The sequence below is a fragment of the Scyliorhinus torazame genome, chromosome 3 (assembly GCF_047496885.1).
Source record: "Scyliorhinus torazame isolate Kashiwa2021f chromosome 3, sScyTor2.1, whole genome shotgun sequence".
NCBI classification, from domain to species: Eukaryota; Metazoa; Chordata; class Chondrichthyes; order Carcharhiniformes; family Scyliorhinidae; genus Scyliorhinus; species Scyliorhinus torazame.
In genome coordinates this window covers 91348916-91371542 of record NC_092709.1, presented here as the reverse complement: position 1 = coordinate 91371542, position 22627 = coordinate 91348916, and the positions used below count along the sequence as shown (strand labels likewise).

Below are 22627 nucleotides of genomic sequence, written 5' to 3'. Positions count from 1 at the left end.
GAGGGCCGAAGGACCTGTTCAGGTGCTGTAATTGTCTTTGTTCTTTGTTCTACACCCAGTGCCTCAGACACTCCATCACTGTCCCCTGGTATGCTCTGCCCCCAGCGGCAGGTCAGACCCGTAGAGCTTGTGGCGGCAGTGCTCAGTGATGTACAGTCGGGAGAGAGTTACCCTGGCAGTCCTCAACATTGACTCCGGACCCCATGAAGTTTCATGGCATCAGATCATACATGAACAAGGAAATCTCCTGTTAATTACCACATCATCCTCCCTCAGCAGAGGAACCAGTATTCCTCATGTTGAACACCACTTGGAAGAAGCACTGAGACTGGTAAGGATACAGAATGTACTCTGCGTGGGTGACTTCAATGTCCATCACCAGATGTGGTTCAATAGCACCACCACTGACTGAGCTGGCTGAGATCTGAAGGATACAGCATCATGATGGACCTGCAGCAGGTGCTGAGGAAACCAACAAAAGGGGAAAACCTACTTGTCCTGGCATTCATTAGAGGCATCAGCCCATGATAGTATTGGCTGGAGAGATCACCCAGGGCGAGGGGGAGAAATCATAGGCTTGACTCCTTCTCCAGTTTTCAGGTCCCATCTCCCCACCCCGTCCGCACTTTAACCCACCTCCTCAATTATATATGATATTTTGTCCCTTCCAAGATTCACCAATCAATTCAGTAAACAATCACAGAAAGGTCCCAGGAAAATGATTATGCCGATTTTGGCATTTGGTTACAAATGTTGTCTGTTGTATATGCAGCATGGGTCATTAATGCCAACTACAGCTATGATACAATACAATGTTAGTTTGTTTGCATCCTATAGGTGATCGCACCATGACTTTTGAACAAACCAGAAAGTATAAATTTTATTTTAATAGTATTGTACAATATTGTTCATTTGACAGGAAAATATTCCATTAGTTATTTATTTATTTAAAAAATAAATTTAGTGTACCCAATTCGTTTTTTCCAATTAAGGGGCAATTTAGCATGGCCAATCCACCTAGCCTGCACATCTTTGGGTTGTGGAGGCGAAACCCTCGCAAACACGGGGAGAATGTGCAAACTCCACACAGACAGTGACCCACAGCCGGGATCGAACCTGGGATCTCGGCGCCGTGAGGCAACAGGGCTAACCCACTGTGCCAAGGTGCTGCCCCTCATTAGTTATTTATAATACTGTGCAGGCGAGGACACTGATTCCAGTGACTGCCTCAACCCTCATTAACATGTTCTTCACATTGCATCATATGGACACGGTGCAATAAATTCATATTTGTGGGGTGAAAGTTCAATACTTTCAACCCAGATAAACTGCACATGATCTTTTCCATTCTATAGATGTAAAAGACAACTTTTCTGCATGTGTGCACGATATTATTCAATATAATTATTTCATGCAAGGAGTGTAATGCGATTAAATTTTATCATTAATACCACAGGGTAGAAAGATTTAATGACTCCTGAGTAACAAAGCGGAATAATTGAACAACATAGGTCTTCACTGTCAGTGAGAACCATTGGAGCCCTCGGGTATCTATGTGCACATAGATACTACTTTTAAGAGGCCAAAGGACAGAGACTGAAAGGTTCACCATTGCATCGGTGTTTTCTTGATCAGCAAGTTAGAAGACTCTGCTGATTGCTGCTTCCCACTACAATGTATTTTTAATATCAACCATCCAACATAACTTTATCACAAAATTTCAATACCTCAGAAAACTCTTAAAATGCACCAAGATAGATTGGTTTAGTAAGCAAGTAGACAAAACAACAAGATTAAGAGGCTGTGATTCTGCAAGGCCTTCAAGCCATCTTTAAATATTGTGGAGATCCATAACAGAGGCAATCACAGCCACCGCCTGTCTGTACTACCAAACACTCCCTTTGATTGTGAGCAGCCTCGAGCTTCACAACTGAAGGCTATTTCAAATAAGGAGCGAACTTTGTTAGTTGAGATAGCACTTAACACTCCTCAACTCTTAAGTGCCTCCTCGAGGGTACAAGTGCCATACCTCAAAGGATGATTAGTGAATTGCATGTCCAGCAACCTTTGAAGCCTGAACACTGTGCCTGAACTCGAGGAGCATCAGCACCATAGAGGCAGCTACCAACAATCAAACACTAAAGAGCAGGGCTTCACCACTGTGGACTTTCTCATGGTCAAAGGGTAAGTTTGTTGAATGTGCAGAGGGCAGTTGTACACTGTCTTCCTAATGTTTCAGGCAGATGTCTGGGGCCTAGAGTCCAGGAGCTTGTGATGTGGCCGGGAACGAATGTGCAGAGCAAGGTTTGCCAGCACAACTAGCTCACTGCATGGCACCTTGAGAGAAGGCGGGAAAGATAAGTGTGGGGGAGCCTTGAGGGATTTGAAGGTCCCGGGATGGGATCCCCAACTGATTGTCAGTCTACTTCTCCAATTCCATCCAGATAAAACTATATTTGCTGAAGTTGATCCTGCGGAGGCTACCCATGCTCTGCTTGTGGCAGCCGATGCAGGTAAGCGCCGTGGAAGGCAGCAGCGACAACACAGGCTGGAGGTGATACCCCATGTGTAGGGGGCTGCCGCACACACTGAAGACCTGGCCGTCCACCTAGAAGGGGAGACCAGCGATGGCCCAAGGTGTATAGGTGTCGCTGGTCATTGAATGAGCTGACGGATGTTAAGTAATGGATTAAGAGACATTCCAATTAGTTGTCTCATTTATGTTAAATATCCAATAATTGACACATATATGTAAAGAGGCTTCAGGTGGCCTTTGTGTCAGGTGATGTGAAGATAGAGTTTTGTGCAGAGTCTGTTAAAGTGAAATAAAGGTGTTTGTGAAAAGGACCAGAACCTTTGATTCTTTATACAACAGTAGCTAAACGTCTAACAAATGGTAGCAGAGGATGGTTGCTGTGCAAATGTGAAGTGTTGAAAGATACAACTTTTCCAGACCAGACGAAGGAGTGAGTGAGAAGAGAAAAAAAGACATATGGCTGAACCTAGGATAAAGATGGTCGGATATGACTCTTTCCCCCCCCCCCGCACTTATTTTCTGAAAGGGAATCGTACGACCAATGGAGAAATGCAGTAGTTATGTGGACTAAGTTAACTGCCTTGGGAAAGAGAAAACAAGGTATGGCTTTGGCTCTTTCTCTACATTATGATAGTCAAATCCGAAGCAAAGAGTTTTCTGAGCTGGAATTGGAAGTGTTAGACTCAGAAGAAGGTCTGGAGACTCTATTACGTTATATGGATAAGATTTATAAAAAGGATGACTCGTTAAGTGCGTATGAAGCATGGTCAGATTTTGATAGGTTCCGGAAAATAGAGGAATTCTCCATGGAAGACTAGATAATGGAATTTGGCAGACTATATAAAAGGCTGCAGAAACACAACCTGGAATTTCCACAGTCTGTGTTAGCCTTTAAATTACTTGACTGTGCTAGAGTGAGCAACATGGATAGGCTCCTGGTTTTGACAGGAGTTCAGTTTGCGGATAAGGATACCTTATTCGATCAGATGACAGAAGCTTTAAAAAAGTTTCTGGGGAAACATTCGATTCCGATGGCTCTGATGACCCAAATAGGTCAGTCTGCAATAAAGTAGAATATGGAAGATATATTACTAACAGGATGACAAAATCGCATGGCTACAAACGGGTTCCATGACTATAGAAGGAGATCGGGACCCGGAAATTATGAAGACAGAAACCCAGTTAGAACCTACAATAGGAAGATGAACCCCAGAAATGCATGGGGCATGATAAATCGATGTTTTCGATGTGACTCTCAATACCATTATGCTTTCAATTGTCCAACACATTATAATAGAGTGTTTGAAATGACACATGACACGGAAGAGTCAGAAGAGGAAAAAGATAGTGACCAGAAAGAAGACATTGTCCTATTAACAAGCAGTTTTACGTCGGTAATGAGGGTGTTGGTTGCAGAATCCTTCAATTGTGCTGTATTGGACAGTGGCTGCACATCTACTGTGTGTGGAATTGACTGGTTAAAATGTTACCTGGACTCCTTGAATGCTAAAAATTGTAACAAGGTTAAGGAATTTGAAAGTTCCACAAGTTTCACGTTTGGGGATGATAATACTCTGAAGTCACTGAAAAGAGTGGTGATCCCTTGCAATATTGCCCCTGAGTGAATCATTTCATTAGCACGGATGTTGTATCAAGTGAGATACCTTTGCTTTTGAGCAGACCGTCGATGAAGAAGGCAGCACGGTAGCATTGTGGATAGCACAATTGCTTCACAGCTCCAGGGTCCCAGGTTCGATTCCGGCTTGGGTCACTGTCTGTGCGGAGTCTGCACATCCTCCCCGTGTGTGCGTGAGTTTCCTCTGGGTGGTCCGGTTTCCTCCCACAGTCCAAAGATGTGCAGGTTAGGTGGATTGGCCATGATAAATTGCCCTTAGTGTCCAAAATTGCCCTTCGTGTTGGGTGGGGTTACTGGGGATAGGGTGGAGGTGTTGACCTTGTGTAGGGTGCTCTTTCCAAGAGCCGGTGCAGACTCGATGGGCCGAATGGCCTCCTTCTGCATTGTAAATTCTATGTCTATGTAAATATGAAACTGGATATGGAACAGGATACGGCAACAGTTTTGGAAAGACGGTGGACTTACAATTTACACAGTCGGGACACTATTGTATTTTATTATTGACAAATAATATTTCAAGTACAGTTGTTAAGGATGTGTTAATGGCAGTTGAAAATGGGACTTTAGCTGATAAAAGGCTTGTTGTACTAAAACTGCATAGGCAATTTGCGCATCCGTCTCCTCGGAGGCTGAAAAATGTATTAAAGGATGCAGGGGTAAGGGATGAAAACTATAATAAACTGATCGAACAGATGAATGATCGCTGTGAAGTTTGTAGGAAGTACAGAAGGACACTAGCACGACCGATAGTAACCCTACCTTTGGCCAGGGGTTTAAACAACATTGTGGCCATGCACGTTAAGATCTGGGATAAAGCCAATAACATATTTATTTTACATTTTGTAGATTTAGCAACCAGATTTAGTCAATCAACGATTGTATGAAGTAAAGAAAAGAGAGTAATTCTGGATCAAATCAATATTCCTTAGGACAATGGGGGAGAATATGCTAATGATGAGTTTAGGGATATGTGTGAAAACGTGAATACCATAGTTACGAATACGGCTGCAGAAAGCCCATTTAGTAATGGTATGTGTGAAAGAAACCATGCGGTAATAGATGACATGCGCGGGAAAACTTTGGCAGATAGACCAAACTGAAAGCTAAGTTTAGCTTCAGCATGGGCGGTACATGCAAAGAATTCATTGCAAATGGTTGGGGGCTATAGTCCCTATCAATTAATGTTCGGTAGAAATCCTAAAATTCTATCCATTTTAGATGACCAGCCTCCAGCTTGGGATTATGGGCCAGGGTTTAGAGAACCCCAAAGTGGATCATGGAGTTCACCTGACCCACAACCTTTGATAGATTGTGGTATGGGGAGCTCACGGCCCACTCTACAAGTGTGGTACAGCAGAAATGGAAAAAGTATTTTTTTAAAGCAAACAATGTTTATTCTATTAACTCAAGTTAACCTTTTTAAAACAAACAGTGAACATCTTAGCAACCATTTATTCAAATACAACCCCCAAAGAATACAACACTAAGTAATCCGTAAGCTGTCCTTTTAACATCCAGAAGACTTTTTTTAAAAAACCTTTAAACAGAAGCACATCAGGTTAAAGTCACTACTGAGAGCAATTATTAGTTTTAAATCACCAACGGTTCGATTTACAGTCTTTGTATTACAGAGAGAGAGATTCATACACCTTCTGGCTGTGACTGCAGCTATCCAGCTCTGAAAACGAAACGAGAAAACACCCTGCAGCAAACAGCCTAAACGAAAGTACAAATCTGACAGACAGCCCAGCTCCACCCACACTCTGACATCACTGATAAATACCCATTTCTTAAAGGTACATTTCTTAAACACCCATTTCTTAAAGGTACTCTCACATGATAGGGACTACAATTAGCTATGCTTTTGCTGAGCATTTAAATGCATTCCATAGCAGTAGAAAAACTTTTTTGGAAGCAGAAGTCTCTGAAAGAATTCGCAGAGCTTTAGGGCATAATGTGCGGCCATCAAATACCGTTTTTCAGCAAGGAGACATAGTATATTATAAGAGAGACAATTTTAATGAATGGAAAGGCCATGGGAAGATCATAGGCATAGATGGCAAAACAATTATTTTGCAACATGTCAATCAAACTGTTAGAGTACATTCATCAAGGGTAATGGGTACAGATTGCAAATTTTCAAATTTAGACAGAACAGACAGACATGACGAGGAACCAGAGTCATCCGGTACGCACATGTTACAGAACTATGAGGACCAGTTAACTGATATAGACAGGGTTTCTACAGAGGAACACAACACTTCTGATGATTTAGAACAGGCCATTTTTCCGAAAGGACAACTGCCAAAAGTTGGTACAAAAGTGACATACTTGCTTGAAGGGTCCAGTCAATGTAAGGATGCAACTATTATTAGTAGAGCAGGGAAGGCCACTGGAAAGTATAAACATTGGTTGAATGTACAGCATTCAGGGGAGGGTGTCAATAAAATGGATTGGGAATACCAAGTTCAAAAATGGAGGGCACAGAAACGCAGTGCCAGTTCAGATAGTACATTGGATTGTGAACAGGTCCGCAGGAAAAGGTCAAGAACTATTGAAAGGACATCCCACAGCAGAAGGGAAAGATCAAGCAGTAGCAGTACAGAACGAGATACCAGGTGGGAGAGCGGACGTAGTTTATCAAGATCTTGGAACATGCGTAAGACTACGAATACTAATAGGAGTAGAAGCCCACATGCACGTGAGAGTTTGGTGGCTTCCAATAAATTAGATGAAAAAGTTATCAAAGATGCCAAACAGCAAGAACTGCGTAGTTGGAGTGAATTTGGGGTATACACAGAAGTACCAGATAGGGGATAAAGTGGTCTATCCCACAGATGGATTTGCACGGAAAAGGTTCTTCTGGATGGAACTTATAAGGCAAAGGCCAGGCTTGTGGCAAGGGGATTTGAAGAAAACTTAGAAGATCAGGATTTCAGGGCAGATACACCTATGGCAGGAAAGGTTATTTTAAAGATCTTCTTGGCTCTATTAGCCACAAAGGCATGGGAATGCAAACCTACAGATATAAAAGCTGCCTTTTTACAGGGACATCAGCTCCAGAGAGACATTTTTCTCCGTTCTCCTAAAGAAGCAGCTAACACAGAAGGGGTACTCTGGAAGTTGAACAAATGTGTACATGGATTAAATGATGCATCTAGAGTCTGGTATTTTTCGGTAAGGTCAGTTTTGTTAAAGTTAGGCTGTTGCCAGTTGCAAGCAGATCCGGCAATGTTTTACTGGCACTATAAAGGAAATCTTTCTGGCATCTTTATGATGCATGTCGATGATTTTTTGTGGGGTGGGACAAATGATTTCAAAGCTATTATAATCTCTGGTTTGAGGAAAGAATTCAGGGTTGGAAGTCATGCTTCCAGTGCGTTTAAATATTTTGGACTGGAAATCGGACAGACTACGTTAGGGGCAACTTTACGTCAGCAATCTTATTTGGAAAGCATCAGCCCAATAGCAATTAGTCGTGGCCGGGTTTCACAAAAAGACGCAATGGTTTTGAAGATGGAAAAAGAGCAACTGCAAAGTTTAATTGGGCAACTGAATTGGTTAGGTCGACAGACTAGACCGGACATGAGTTTTGATGTCTTAGAGTTGAGTACAAAAATGAATGATCCCAAAGTGGAAGACATAATGAGAGCAAATAAAGCGTTGGTCAAACTAAAAATGCAGGAGTATGTTTTGAGGTTCCCGGTTTTAGGTGACCTTAAGCACTTGAAACGCATAGTTTATAGTGATGCGACCTATGCAAATCTATGTGATGGGGTTTTCTAATTTTGCTTTTGGGGAACCATGGTAAATGTTGCCCTCTGTGTGGGAAACAAAGAAAATAAGGAGAGTGGTCAAAAGCACTTTAGCTGCTGAGACGTTGAGCCTTGTAGAGGCGGTGGATATGGCCTTTTTTATATCTCAGATAATGACAGAAATTTTGGGATTAGGGGATTTGGGTTATATACCTATTGACTGTCACATTGACAATAAATCCCTGTGAGAAAATGTGCACTCTACAAAAGGTGTCAATGATAAAAGGTTAAGGATAGACATTGCAAGTTTGAAGCAGATGTTGGCAGAGCGGAGATAACAAAAATTAAATGGGTCGACAGTAGCTATCAATTGTCAGACTGTTTTACAAAAAGAGGGGCTAGTTCACAGAAACTTTTGGATATTGTTAATGAAGGGCACCTGTTTCTGTGACTTTTTTTTCTATGAAAAAAAAGAGAAGGGGGAAATTGCATGTGTGTTTTTGAGTTTCTTGTAATTTTGTTTTCACCGAGACTGTTAAGTAATGGGTGAAGAGACATTCCAATTAGTTGTCTCATTTATGTCAAGTATCCAATAATTGACACTGATATGTAGAGAGGCTCAGGTGATGTGAAGATAGAGTTTTGTGCAGAATCTGTTACAGTGAAATAAAAGTGTTTGTGAAAAGGAGCAAAACCTTTGACACTTTATACAACAGTAGCTAAATGTCTAACAACGGATACCATGTGCCACAAGGACTGTGTCTCATCAGGGAGACGGTGTGGCAGCTGTGGAGGAGGAAAACACCTGCTCTCAGTGGCCGGGAAGGTCACTGCAGCCCTAAACCTTTATGCCACTGGGTCATTCCAGGACTCGGGAAGGAATCTATGTGGCATATCACAGTCATCCGGCCACAGGTATATTCGGAAGGTGATGGATGCTCTGCATGTCCGGGCATTAGACTATGTCACCCAGGTTTCAGGATTTGTTGCCATCGCCGAGATGTCCCAAGTCCAGAGGGCGATCGATGGCACGCATGTCGCCCTGCGAGCACTGGGTCATCAAGGAGTGCCCTATATTATCAGGAAGGGGTTCTACTCCCTGAATGTTCAGATCGTGTGCGAGCATCGCCTCAGAATCATGCATGTGTCTGCCTGCTAGCCTGGGAGCATGCATGTGTCTGCCTGCTAGCCTGGGAGCATGCATGTGTCTGCCTGCTAGCCTGGGAGCATGCATGTGTCTGCCTGCTAGCCTGGGAGCATGCATGTGTCTGCCTGCTAGCCTGGGAGCATGCATGTGTCTGCCTGCTAGCCTGGGAGCATGCATGTGTCTGCCTGCTAGCCTGGGAGCATGCATGTGTCTGCCTGCTAGCCTGGAAGCATGCATGTGTCTGCCTGCTAGCCTGGGAGCATGCATGTGTCTGCCTGCTAGCCTGGGAGCATGCATGTGTCTGCCCGCTAGCCTGGGAGCATGCATGTGTCTGCCTGCTAGCCTGGGAGCATGCATGTGTCTGCCTGCTAGCCTGGGAGCATGCATGTGCCTGCCTGCTAGCCTGGGAGCATGCATGACAGCTACTGCCTGGGGCACTCAGGATGATGTGTTGGCTCATGGGAGATGAGGGATATCTGCTGAGCTCATGGCTGATGACACCAGTGCGGAGGCCTGTGATTCAGGCAGAGACTGGTTATAATGAGACCCATGTGCCGTTCCCCCCCCCCCCCCCAACCCCATGCTGTCGTTGAGCAGTGTATTGGACTACTAAAAATGCGGTTCCAATGCCTGGACCCCTCTGGTGGTGCCTTGCAGTACACCCCCAAGAGGGTCTCTCACTTTGTGGTGGTCTGCTGTGCCCTCCACAATCTGACAAAGCAGCAGGGTGACATGCTGGAAGAGGAGCAGAAGGCAGAGGGACATGCGATCTCATCTGAGGAGGAAGATGAGGCGGTCCAAGAGAGGCTGGAGGTCATGCCCGAAGAGGAGCCAGAGGATGGAGGACAGGCAGCAGCAAGGCTCTGACATTCAAGGAGGACCAGGAAGGCCTTCATCAGATTCTCCTAGGACGAGGCTGTGTCTGTCAGTTCAACGTGTCCCCCCCCTCACCATTTCCCTCCCTCTCCCCATTCTCCCCACCCCATCACCCTTCTCCCCTCATTTCCCCATTCCCCTCCCCAATCCACCCGCAACCTTTCACATCGCCTCTTCTCCATCGCCCCTTCCCCAACACCCCTGTTTCCTCCTCCAAAGGTTTGTGTAACATCACTCCAGGGCCTGTGCCAGCAATGTCAGCAGGGCACCATACAAGGCAGGAGAGTGATGATCACTTGCTGTGAGGAAGGCTCTGCCGCTCCTCAGTTTCTGCTAAAGTCTGACTCCTGTCTTCCTGCTGACAGTGTGCTCACACCCATCCTCTGAACAGGTCTACATCAGGGGCTTTTCTGGAGGATGGGGATGGGGGGAGCGGAGGGCAACCGGTGGGGGGTGTAGGCAGGCCCCTTGTGAAGATAAATGTGACAGAGGCTTCACATGTATGAGGTATGACATGTTCTAATAGTGAACATTTTACTGTGACAGATATCCATTTCCCCCTAGTGACAGATCGTGACCTCACCAGCATCCACTCAGTGCTCTTCACTCCTCTTGATCTTTCGTGGTCTACTTTAACATTTGGGTGCGTCCCCAGGATGCACCTCAGGGGTGGAGGCAGCTGCTGACTTCCACACCGTGGCCTTTGATGCCCTTGGCAGATGTCCTGTGGAGGGTCTGGAGCCAGGGGCCTTGGCTTATTTACCAGTGTCCCTGGTGTTGCCATCCCACCTTGTTCTGCCCGCTGCCTTTGAGATGTGCCGGTGTCAGGAGGGGAGGATTTGGAATAACTGGAGATCCCTGTAATCTCCTTGGTAGGGGGTCCCGGGTTGGCCTCCAGCACTTCCTCCTCCCTGACAGAGCCTGTAGGTTCCTGGGAGACTTCATGGAATAGAGAGGCACTGGAGTGAACGTCAGAGGCCTCTGATATATCTGGCGCTGCCCGTCCCGGAGGCTCCACATTGTCTGCACCATGGTGTTGACGCCCTCATCCATGATCTGCTGTGATTCGGCATTGATCTGGAGATCCTCGGCAATGTCCACCTGCGTCTGGGACACGTTCCACAGCGACTGGAACATGATGTCGAAGCCCTCAGCCATAGTCATCACAGACTGAGCCATTCCTTGGACGCCACTGTTCAAGATGCTGACCTTGTGCTCCAGGTTTTCCACTGCTCCCCTAGCAGTGTGGTCTTCGGTGCCACTCTTGTGTCAGCATCATATCCTGTGCATGCAGTCTTTGGGACTCCTCCAATCGGCCTTGCAGTTGCTGGGATGTCGCCTACTCACCCTTCTGAATCTCATGGTGTCCTAACATCCGCATCAGCCTGGGAGAACCTTATCCAGACACTCAGCATCTGGTTGTGATCCTGCTCTGTCCTGGGATCCAGCAGAAGATCATCTGCTGTCTTCCTTGGATGTTCCTGCCTCCATCTGATGTGCACCAGCAACTGTGTGGTGGTCACCAGATTATGCCCCAGCAGCCTGTTCACTAATGCCGCCCACTGAGGTGTGTATCTCTGCGCTGGTGTGGGCTTGAGCAGTCTGAGCCACTTAGTTGACAGCCAATTACAAGGAAAATGGTGAAGTGACTTGGGAGAAAGCAGGAATGCTGCTGCATGACTTAGACTCTGTACTAAACCACAGAGTAAGAATATTATTGTCGAGGAATAACCATATTGGGAAAAAGGAAAATCACTAACTTAGAATGAAAACTAACCAAGTTTCGTGGACAACAAAATTTATACTTAACATCGCATCAGCTGAGGCATGGCATGATACACTCATTCAGCATGTGTCGGCCTGTCTTTCCTATGGATCCCAGGACTTCTGAGATCTTCTGTTCTTAGATCCTTGAACCTGGTCCATTGGCTAACAATGATTTTCAATATTTTAGCTTCTCCAATTTAACTCTAGCATACATACAAATCCCTTTGAAGCTTTAAGACTTCAATTCGAGTGGGTCCTTTTCCAGCCCACAGCTTCCCGGTCTACCTTAACTGCTGAGGCTACACACTTCGTAGCTTCCTGCTGACTACTCTTTCTCTTTTCTTCTCTCTCTCACTCTCTCTTAATCATAGAATTGCATAATTGTTACAGTGCAGAAGGAGGCCATTTGCCCCATTGTGTCTGCACAGGCTCACCAAACAAGCGTTGTGGCTTTGTGTCATTCCCCTGCCTTTTCCCCGTACCCCAAGACGTGCTTGTTAGGTGAATTGGACATTCTGCATTCTCTTCAGTGTACCCGAACAGGAGCCAGAGTGTGGTTCTAGGGACTTTTCACAGTAACTTCATTGCAGTGTTAATGTAAGCCTACTTGTGACATTAATAAAGATTAGTATTATCGTTTCTATTCAAATAATCACCTAATGCCCTCTTGAATGCCTCAATTAAACCTTCCTCCACCACACTATTAGGCAGGGCATTCCAGACCCAAACCACTCGTTGTGTGAAATAGTTCTTTCTCACATCATGGTAGCATTGTGGATAGCACAATTGCTTCACAGCTCCAGGGTCCCAGGTTCGATTCCGGCTTGGGTCACTGTCTGTGCGGAGTCTGCACATCCTCCCCGTGTGTGCGTGGGTTTCCTCAGGGTGCTCCGGTTTCCTCCCACAGTCCAAAGATGTGCAGGTTAGGTGGATTGGCCATGATAAATTGCCCTTAGTGTCCAAAATTTCCCTTAGTGTTGGGTGGGGTTACTGGGTTATGGGGATAGGGGGGAGGTGTTGACCTTGGGTAGGGTGCTCTTTCCAAGAGCCGGTGCAGACTCGATGGGCTGAATGGCCTCCTTCTGCACTGTAAATTCTATGATAATCACATTTGCTTCTTTTGCAAAGCACATTAAATTTGTGCCTTCTCCTTCTTTATCCTTTCTCGCTATCTACTCTGTCCAGTCTTTTGATGATATTGAACATTACAGCAATTACTATAACCGTGGCAACTCTGTCTTTACTCGTGTGGTAAACCACTGTAGTATATCATATGTGTATTGTGGTAAACGGCTACTGTATTACATGTAATGTAAACCACTGCCCGATGGCTCCGCCTCCCCTCGGGCTCGGTATAAAGGTGGCTGGTCTCCGCCTCTGACCCAGTTCGGGATCAGAGGCCTGGAGGCTTTCTGTTTAGTCTATTAACGCCTCAGTTACGTTCACTACTCGTTTTGTGTTCATTGATGGCACATCAACTGGATCCACTTATCTCTAATACACTAAGTCCTCACTTAAAGCTGAGCTTGCATTCCTAAACATCATCCATTTAGTGGCAGATGTTGGTCAGTGCAGGTAGCAGCTACATGCAGTGACTAGTTTCTGTTACTAGATGGAGCAGGCATCAGGAACCACTGAAGAACAAGCACCAAGGACTTGGGTAAGAACAGAGGCCAGGAAGCAAGGGAGGGTGGTGGTAATGGGGTAAGTCGAAAAAGGGGGAGTCGACAAGGGGGTGAAGAAGCAGGGCTGGGAGTCATAAAGGATGGGGTGAGGGGAGACAGGGAGAGGCAAGGCTGTAGGTGGGAGGAACAGGACTGAGGGTGAAGATGGGAGCACTGCAAGAAAGGTTATGTGAGTAGGCATGCCTCAAAAGAGGAAGTCTGACAAACAATGTTAAAGTGAAATTGGCAATGCTTAGAGGATGTACTGACTCCAATTTATTAACAAGGTTAAAATGAAACAACTTGAAGTGAGTCGATGTTAAGCGAGGACTTACTGTACTGGATTCTTACAGCAGTCCTCAGCCCTGTGAAGGTTACATCACTCACCAACCAAGCAACCCCACAACTCATGGCAAATACCCGTCAACTGGCAATGTCTTAACGTGAATGCTAACTTCCGAGCAAGTGCCCTGCTCCTAACTCTCTCTCTGCTGACAAATTTCCCCCAGCAAGTGTCCTGTGACAAATGCTAATCCTTGGCAAATACTTTTGTGAAGCACCCTGTTTTTACACAATCTTGCTTTGCAACATTTAGCCCAAGTATGTGTAAGGATCAACACAACGAGCAACTCTTGACCAATGAGAAGAGCACTCCTAATTTTCCCACAACAACCTGACCTTCGTTTGGATCTCTAACAGGAAGTCCTCTGAACATTCTAGCCCTCAGGCCATCTTCCTGGACACACAACATTATACTTTTGGCTTTCGTTTACTGCTCACTGCTCACCTAGATTCCTTGGAACTCAATGTTTTCCGAGCAATACCTTCATTTCACTCTGTACTTGTTTTTAAAGTCATATCACAGTATTTGGCACTTAAAGAGATGCCAATTTTAAGACTTCTTAACAACATACCCCCAAATTCACAACTCATCCCAATAATACACACAAGTGAAACTTTTTCATCACTAAGCTTGCATCCAATTCAATTTGATAATTTAATCCTTATTACACAGATGTGTCAAAGTCTTATCACTGCTGCCCATATGGAGGCCATTAGTCTCTTGCTCTCTGACTGCCATGCCAGTGCCTTGTGTTTTATGAGCTAGCCCAGTGATCTGTTGGAGGAGATATCTGGACATCGGAGACACTCCAGAAAAGTCCCTTTCAGGTGAGGAGGCTAGAGGCATCGTGGCAGCAGCCTGGACCTCCGATCCAGCAGCACTTGGCATTCCATGAAAGTTGTATGGCACTGAATGGAAGATGCAATGACAGTAGTGGAGCTGCAACTTCAGTCTTCAGCTGTTGGGCTCCACAGGTCACAGGATGCAATAATCCAGCCTCTCCATGGTGGAGAGGATGGGTTCCAGGCTCTGTGTCAGCCAGAGGCTGAGATTGTGAATGGTGAAGAAGATGCAAAGCAGCTTCAAGGAAATTTAGACAGGCTAAGTGAGTGGGAAACAACTTGGCAGATGGAATATAATGTGAAAAAAATGTGAAGTTATCAATTTTGGTGGGAAAAACAGAAATGTAGAGCATTTCTTAAATGGTGAGAGATTGGGAAGTATTGAAGTCCAAAGGGACCTGGTGTCCTTGTGCAGAAGTCACTAAAAGCTAACATGCAGGTTCAGCAAGCAATAAGAAGGCAAATGGCATGTTGGCATTTATTGCAAAACAATTTGAGTACAAGGGTAAAGAAGTCTTGCTACAAATGTATAGAGCCTTGGTGAGACCACGGCAGGAGTATTATGCACCGTTTTTGTCGCCCTACTAACGGAAGGATGTACTTGCCATAGAGGGAGCACACAAAGGTTCACCAGACTTATCCCTGGGATGGCCAGATTATCCTTGGAGGAGAGATTGAGGAATCGGGCCTATGTGAAATGAAAATGAAATTAAAATCGCTTATTGTCACAAGTAGGCTTCAAATGAAGTTACTGTGAAAAGCCCCTAGTCGCCACATTCCGGTGCCTGTTCAGGGAGGCTGGTACGGGAATTGAACCGTACTGCTGGCCTGCCTTGGTCTGCTTTAAAAGCCAGCTCTTTAGCCCTGTGCTAAACCAGCCTCTTAGATGTTCTCTAAAGTTTGGAAGAATGAGATGTGATCTCATTGACGCATGCGAAGTTCTTATAGTTTTCAACAGAGTAGATGCAATAAATAAGTTTCCCCTGGCTGTGGCATCTAAAACCAGGGGACGCAGTCTCAGAATAAGAGGTGGGCCACGTCGGACTGAGGCGAGGAGGAATTTCTTCAGTCAGAGGGTGGTGAATCTTCGGTATTCTCTACTTCAGAGGGCTGTGGAGGCTCAATCATTAAGCATGTTCAAGACAGAGATCGGTGGATTTCTAGATATTAAGGACATAAATGGATAGGGGTATAGTGCGGGAAAATGGCATTGAGGTAGAAGATCAACCATGGCCTAGATGAATGGTGGAGCAGGTTCAAGGGGCCAAATGGCCTACTCCTGCTCTTGTGTTCCTATGACTGTCTAACAGACAGGAAGTAAAGAGTAGGGATAGACTGGATATTTTCCAACTGGCAGGCTCTGACTAGTTGACTGCGTAAGGATCAGTCCTGGGGTCTCAGCTATTTCCAATTAATGACTTGGACAAAGAGACTGAGAGTAACACATCTAAGTTTGTTGATGATAGAAACTTTTTTTTAATTTATAAATTTAGGGTACCCAATTCATTTTTCCAATTAAGGGCCAATTTAGCATGGCCAATCGACCTAGCCTACACATCTTTGGGTTGTGGGGGGAGAATGTGCAAACTCCACACGGACAGTGACCCAGAGTCGGGATCGAACCAGGGACCTCGGTGCCGTGAGGCAGTAATGCTAACCACTGCGCCACCGTGCTGCCTTGATGATAGAAACTTAGCTGGGAATGTAAGCTCTTGAGGAGGAAGAGGTTGTAAATACTTAGAGACTGGTTAAGCGAGTGACAGATGGAAGAAAATATTGGGGAGGGGGTGAGGTTATTCATTTTGGTAATAAGAATAGAAAAACGGAATATTTTTCAGAGGTGTAAAACTTGTAAACGTTGATGTTCAGAGAGACTTGGGTATATACGTACAAAGTACTCAAAGTTAGCATGCTGGCGCCACAAGAAATTAGGATGGCAAATGGCGGTTTGGCCTTTATTGCAAAGGGTTGGAGTAAAATAATAAGGAATTCTTGATACAATTATACAAGGCTTTGGGGAGACCACACCTGAGGTAGTGTGTGCAGTTTTAGTCTCCAAATCTAAGGAAAGATAATAAAAGCAGGAGAGCCGAGGTTCACCAGATTGGTTTCTGGGATGAGATGGTCGTCCTATGATGACAGGCTGAATAAATTGGGCTGTCCACTCCGGAATTAGAAGAATAAGAGGTGATCTAATTGAAACATATAAGATTCTGAAGAGGCCGGCCTGACAGATAAACACTGAAAAGTCATGTCTGCTGACTGGAAAATTTAGAAAATGGTGGTACAGACTCAGGCCAAACATTTCAGCCTAAGGTGAGAAGATTCTTCACATAAAAGATTTTGAATCTTTGGAATGTTCTACTCCAGAGGTTGTGGAGACTCTTTTTTGCACATATTCAAAACAGAAGTTGATAAAGTTTTCTTCTGCAAGAGGATCGCGTTATATGGGAAGTAGGTAACCCACGGGTTGGGTTGCTGGTGGCTTCAGTGGCCAGGGCACCCGGCCATGGCGGTGGGTATGGATGCCGGCATGTGGTGCAGGGTGGGGGTTTGGCTGCGCTGCGGGATGAGGGGGAGGAGGGGAAGAGTGGGACAATGGGTATGTGTGACAGGGTTGGTGCCTACTCACCCTGGCCACCCTGAGGTGGTCGTGGAGTTTCTTCCTGCACTGCTGGCCGGTCCGGATGGTGTTGCTCATGGCACAGATGACCTCTGCCACCTATGCCCAGGCACGGCAAATGTCGGCGGCTGGCAGCCTCCTTCCTGGGCCGGGGTACAGGGTCGCCCACCTCTTCTCAGGGCAGCTGCTTCACAGCTCCAGGGTCCCAGGTTCGATTCCTGGCTCAGGTCACTGTCTGTGTGGAGTCTGCACGTTCTCCCTGTGCCTGCGTGGGTTTCCTCCGGGTGCTCCGGTTTCCTCCCACAGTCCAAAGATGTGTAGGATAGGTAGATTGGCCATGCTAAATTGCCCTTAGTGTCCAAAAGGGTTAGGTGGGGTTACTGGGTTACGGGAATAGGTTGAATTCATAGGGAGCTCTTTCCAAGAGCCGGTGCAGACTCGATGGGCCGAATGGCCTCCTTCTGCACTGTAAATTCTATGATTCTCCACAGTGTCCAGCAGGGTCTCAAGCTCGGCGTTCGTACAGCGGGGTGCCACTATTCTCACTGCCATTTTGTTGGCTGGGATGGTGTGTTTGGAGTGAAGTGTGTACATGCGGCTGCAGCTTGTCAGCCTCCTGAGTGTCAATCGCAAATCCGACGAATCCAGCACCGTTTCTCGTTGGAATCAACTGTGTTCCACATGGTGCCGGTGCTCCAACCTCTTTAGCATTTCCTGATCACCAATGCAAAATTTTTAATTGTACTTTCAATGCCTGAATACCAATGTAAATTGTGAGCAACTGATTCACGTGGAACTGAGTGGGTAATCATGTCAGCATCATTTTTGTTAATAAGAGCTTGTTAAGCAATGCTGAGGAGACACAGTTCTTCACTCTGGATCCCTCTTTCTGCAAATAATTTGTTAGAAAAATAGCCGCAATTTTGCTGTCCTCTATCTGCACTGCATAATACTTCATTGTAGTTTTTATTCATCTGCTGTATGACGAAGCGAAATAATAACATCTCATCATTTATTTATCAGTGGAAAGCTAAAAAGAGATGGCAGACTTCTTTATTACAATATCTGGTGTGCACACCAATTGCACAGAATCTAGAGAGGATGACCTTGTTGCAGATTACTGCAATGTCTTTTGCATGTTTCAAGTATAATCCCATAACCGTTTTAATAGGAAGATGTATTGCCCTTTCCAAGTGTAATTGATGAAGCCAATATGGGCAGACTGTAATAGCTGGCTACCAGTAATGAATACCAATTAGTGCACAGACCCAGTACTGCATTAGAGGGAATTGATATTTACTTCAGTAAGTGTCACACGCCTTTTTCCTGTTACATTTTTAATGTACCAACAACAATGTACAATGTGGCTCATTGATATGATGAGATTAAGCCCCAGATGATGCCTGTGCTATAGTGGACAATTAAACAAATAACCAGAGCAGCAGGCTTCACAAACATCCCCATCCTTAATGTTGAGGTGCTCAGCATGTGAGTGCAAAAGACAAGGCAGAACTGTTTGCAGCCAGAGCTCCAGAATGGATGGTCCATCTCAACTTCCGACAAAGGTCCCTACCATCACCAACAAAATGCCAGTTTTCAGCCAATTTAATTCACTCCACATGAGATCAAGAAAGGTCTGGGTATATTGGATAGGGAAAAGACTGTGGGCTCTGACCACATTCCGGCTGTAATGCTGCAGACCTGTGTTCCAAAATTAACAGAACTCCCAGTTTAACAGTTCCAGTACCGCTACAACACTAGCATGGTGAGACGGTGGCGCAGTGGCAATACCAAGGTTAATGTTCCAGTGACATAGGTTCAAATCCCAACATGGCAGCTGGTAGAATATAAATTCAATTTAAAAATCTGGAGTTAAAAGCTACTCTCCATAATGGTGGCTATGAAACTATCATTGATTGTCCGAAAAACCCTTTGATTCACTAATATCCTTTAAGGAAGGAAATCTTTCCCCTTGCCTAGCCTGGCCTATCGATGACCCCAGACCCACAGCAATGTGTTTGACTCTTGACTGCCCTCTGAAATGGCCGAGCAAACCACTCAGTTCAGGGGCAATTAGGGGCTGGTTTAGCACAGTGGGCTAAACAGCTGGCTTGTAATGCAAAACAAGACCAGCGCAGGTTCAATTCCCGTACCAGCCTCCCAAGAGACCCCCTTAATATTGAGACACCCCCAGCAACCGCCTTAATAGGGAGATACCCCCTGGCACCCTCTTAATAGAGTTCTTGGCAATGTGGAGGAGCAGAGAGATCTTGGGGTCTATGTTCATACATCTTTGAAAGTTGCCACTCAAGTGGATAGAGCTGTGAAGAAGGCCTATGGTGTGCTCGCGTTCATTAACAGAGGGATTGAATTTAAGAGCCGTGAGGTGATGATGCAGCTGTACAAAACTTTGGTAAGGCCACATTTGGAGTACTGTGTACAGTTCTGGTCGCCTCATTTTAGGAAGGATGTGGAAGCTCTGGAAAAGGTGCAAAGAAGATTTACCAGGATGTTGCCTGGAATGGAGAGTAGTCTTACGAGGAAAGGTTTAGGGTGCTAGGCCTTTTCTCATTAGAGCGGAGAAGGATGAGGGGCGACTTGATAGAGGTTTATAAGATGACCAGAGGAATAGATCGAGTAGACAGTCAGAGACTTTTTCCCCGGGTGGAACACACCATTACAAGGGGACATAAATTTAAGGTGAAAGGTGGAAGATATAGGAGGGATATCAGAGGTAGGTTCTTTACCCAGAGAGTAGTGGGGGCATGGAATGCACTGCCTGTGGAAGTAGTTGAGTCGGAAACATTAGGGACCTTCAAGCAGCTATTGGATAGGTACATGGATTACGGTAAAATGATATAGTGTAGATTTATTTGTTCTTAAGGGCAGCACGGTAGCATTGTGGATAGCACAATTGCTTCACAGCTCCATGGTCTCAGGTTCGATTCCGGCTTGGGTCATTGTCTGTGCGGAGTCTGCACGTCCTCCCCGTGTCTGCGTGGGTTTCCTCCGGGTGCTCCGGTTTCCTCCCACAGTCCAAAGATGTGCAGGTTAGGTGAATTGGCCAATGATAAATTGCCCTTAATGTCCAAATTGCCCTTGGTGTTGGGTGGAGGTGTTGAGTTTGGGTGGGGTGCTCTTTCCGGGGGCTAGTGCAGACTCGGGGGGCCGAGTGGCCTCCTTCTGCGCTGTGGGTTCGATGATAATCTATGATTAATCTAGGACAAAGGTTCGGCACAACATCGTGGGCCGAAGGGCCTGTTCTGTGCTGTATTTTCTATGTTCTATGTTCTATGTTATCACCCCCAGAGACTCCCTAACATAAGAACCCCCCCCCCCATAGAGACCCTCTAACTAAAGAACCCCCACAGAGATCCCCCCAAGTAGAGGGACCCCCCTAGAGACCCCTTAACTAGAGGGACATCCCGTAGGGATCCCTTAAATACAGGGACCCTCACAGGGCCCACCTAAATAGAGAGACCCCCAAAGGAGCTCCCTAAATAGACAGATCCCCCACAGGCCTCCCAGAAAGAAGACCCCTGTCTGAAACCTAGAGAATAGTCCAGACAGTGGCAGTAAACAGAATTACAGTTATAACATTTACCGGACACGCCATGTCCATTCCTGCAAAGAGAACTGCTGTGACCTGTGTCTAAACCCCTCAGATCCATTAGCTTCAACCCATTCATTCATTTATTGCCGTGGACTGTGATTAACAGTTTCCACAAAACAGCTGCAGCCTTGATTCCTTCATCTCCCTTCATGGGTGAGTGACTGTAAGCGCTTAAACCCCAATGTTTACAAATGCCAACCATAACAAAGTGAGATACGTGCTTTCTAATCGCTAAGTGCAATCTGATCGCTCAACCGTGTCCACCACACCAGGGCCACGCTGATAGAGACTAACCGAGGGCCACAGGTCCCCCAACAATGCACTGCTTGCCCATGCCTCTTCTACCAACGTCCCCCCAAGCCATCCTCAGAGGACCCCTTTATAGGGGAACCCCCCACAGGGACCCCTGTAATAGGGATAACCCTACAGGGACCTCTATAATAGGGGGACACCCCACAGGGTGGTAGGTGCTGTGAAATCACAAACTTGAGTGATTAGACTACACTTAGTGCTTGGAATGCACTTACATCTCTTTGATGTGTTCAATGTTTACAAACATTGGGATTTCACCATTGAAGCGTGAAGGAATATGAATGGATCAAAGCTGAAGTTGGTTTTTACAAGCTGTCACAGACCACCACTCGAAAGCTATGAATGACTGGCAGATAATGGATCCGTGGTAACCAGACTCAGGCACAGCTGCTCTCCTTGGATGAATTGACACATGGAGCTGTAAGGTAAGTATTACAGCTTTAATGCATCCCACTGCCACTGTCTGGACTGCTCTATAGCTTCCAGATAGGGGTCCTGTTTCTGGGGAGGGGGCGGGGATTTGTGTGTGTGTGGGGGTGGTCTGTGCAGGGTGATCCTTTCGGCAGGGACTCTGACAGTTTACAATTATTAGTAAATTGCCCAACTGCATATAGACTTTTGGTGAATATACTTTTTAATGTACAAGATGTTTACAGTTATGAAAGACTTTAGAAACTTGCTTAGCAAAGCTCCTCGTAGTCAAAGGCTGGAGCCGCATTGTGAATGTTGACATCGAAAAATTGAAAGAAGAATGTTGGTAGGTAACATTGACTTGGGTGTAGGGGAATGGTAAACACTGTAATGTCTTTGATTACCTCTGAATTTGGGCCAGAATCGTAGGAGATTGAGGTAGGTGAAAATGTGGGCGAGGTTTACCTTTTGACCTCATAGTTCTGCCGGTAACTCTTTGTTATAGTCAAGTGAAATTTTAGATGTCAATATGGTACAAGCTGGTGCTTCCCCATTCAGGTGCAGAAGTTTGTCCTGCAGTTCATTCTCAATAGTTTGTCCATTGGTCCCATAAGATTAGATGGCACAGGATCCAATCCCAGGATCTTCAACGGTAACTTCCAAAATGAAAAGGTGGCCTGTTTGGAAAACAATTTTTTAACAGAAAAATTATTACGGATTGAATGATGAGATTTGTAATTGACTGTTATCTTGGGAATTGTAATACATGTTGATAATTAAATTGAATTTATCGTGGTAAAGCTGTACTGAACACATGATGTTTTATTCTTTAGCCAGCCCTTTCCTCCTGGAGACCGTGTGACTTTTAATGGGAAGGAATGTGTTTGCCAAAAGTGCTCTCAGTCTCTGAACACCAACCCGAAACATGTGCCAGCACATTCACCTCGAAGTAAGTGTGTTACCTCTGAACATTGACATCATAATTATGTTATGACTTAATGCTATTCAACATAGATCAGTTTAGGTCCAGTTATTGACTTTTTATTGGTAATTTATAATATATCCTTGAAGAAAATAATTTAAATATAAATAAAATACAAAT

At 45.4% G+C, this 22627-nt stretch overlaps 1 protein-coding gene across 1 annotated transcript in view; it reads left to right on the top strand.

Moving 5' to 3' along the window:
- Positions 1–22627, top strand: part of LOC140408573 (actin-binding LIM protein 2-like) — a 512880-nt gene that overhangs the window by 140864 nt on the left and 349389 nt on the right. Inside the window, exon 4 of the mRNA XM_072495958.1 lies at positions 22359–22474. Coding sequence (XP_072352059.1) covers positions 22359–22474 — 116 coding nt within the window. The remainder of the gene's footprint in view (positions 1–22358; positions 22475–22627) is intronic.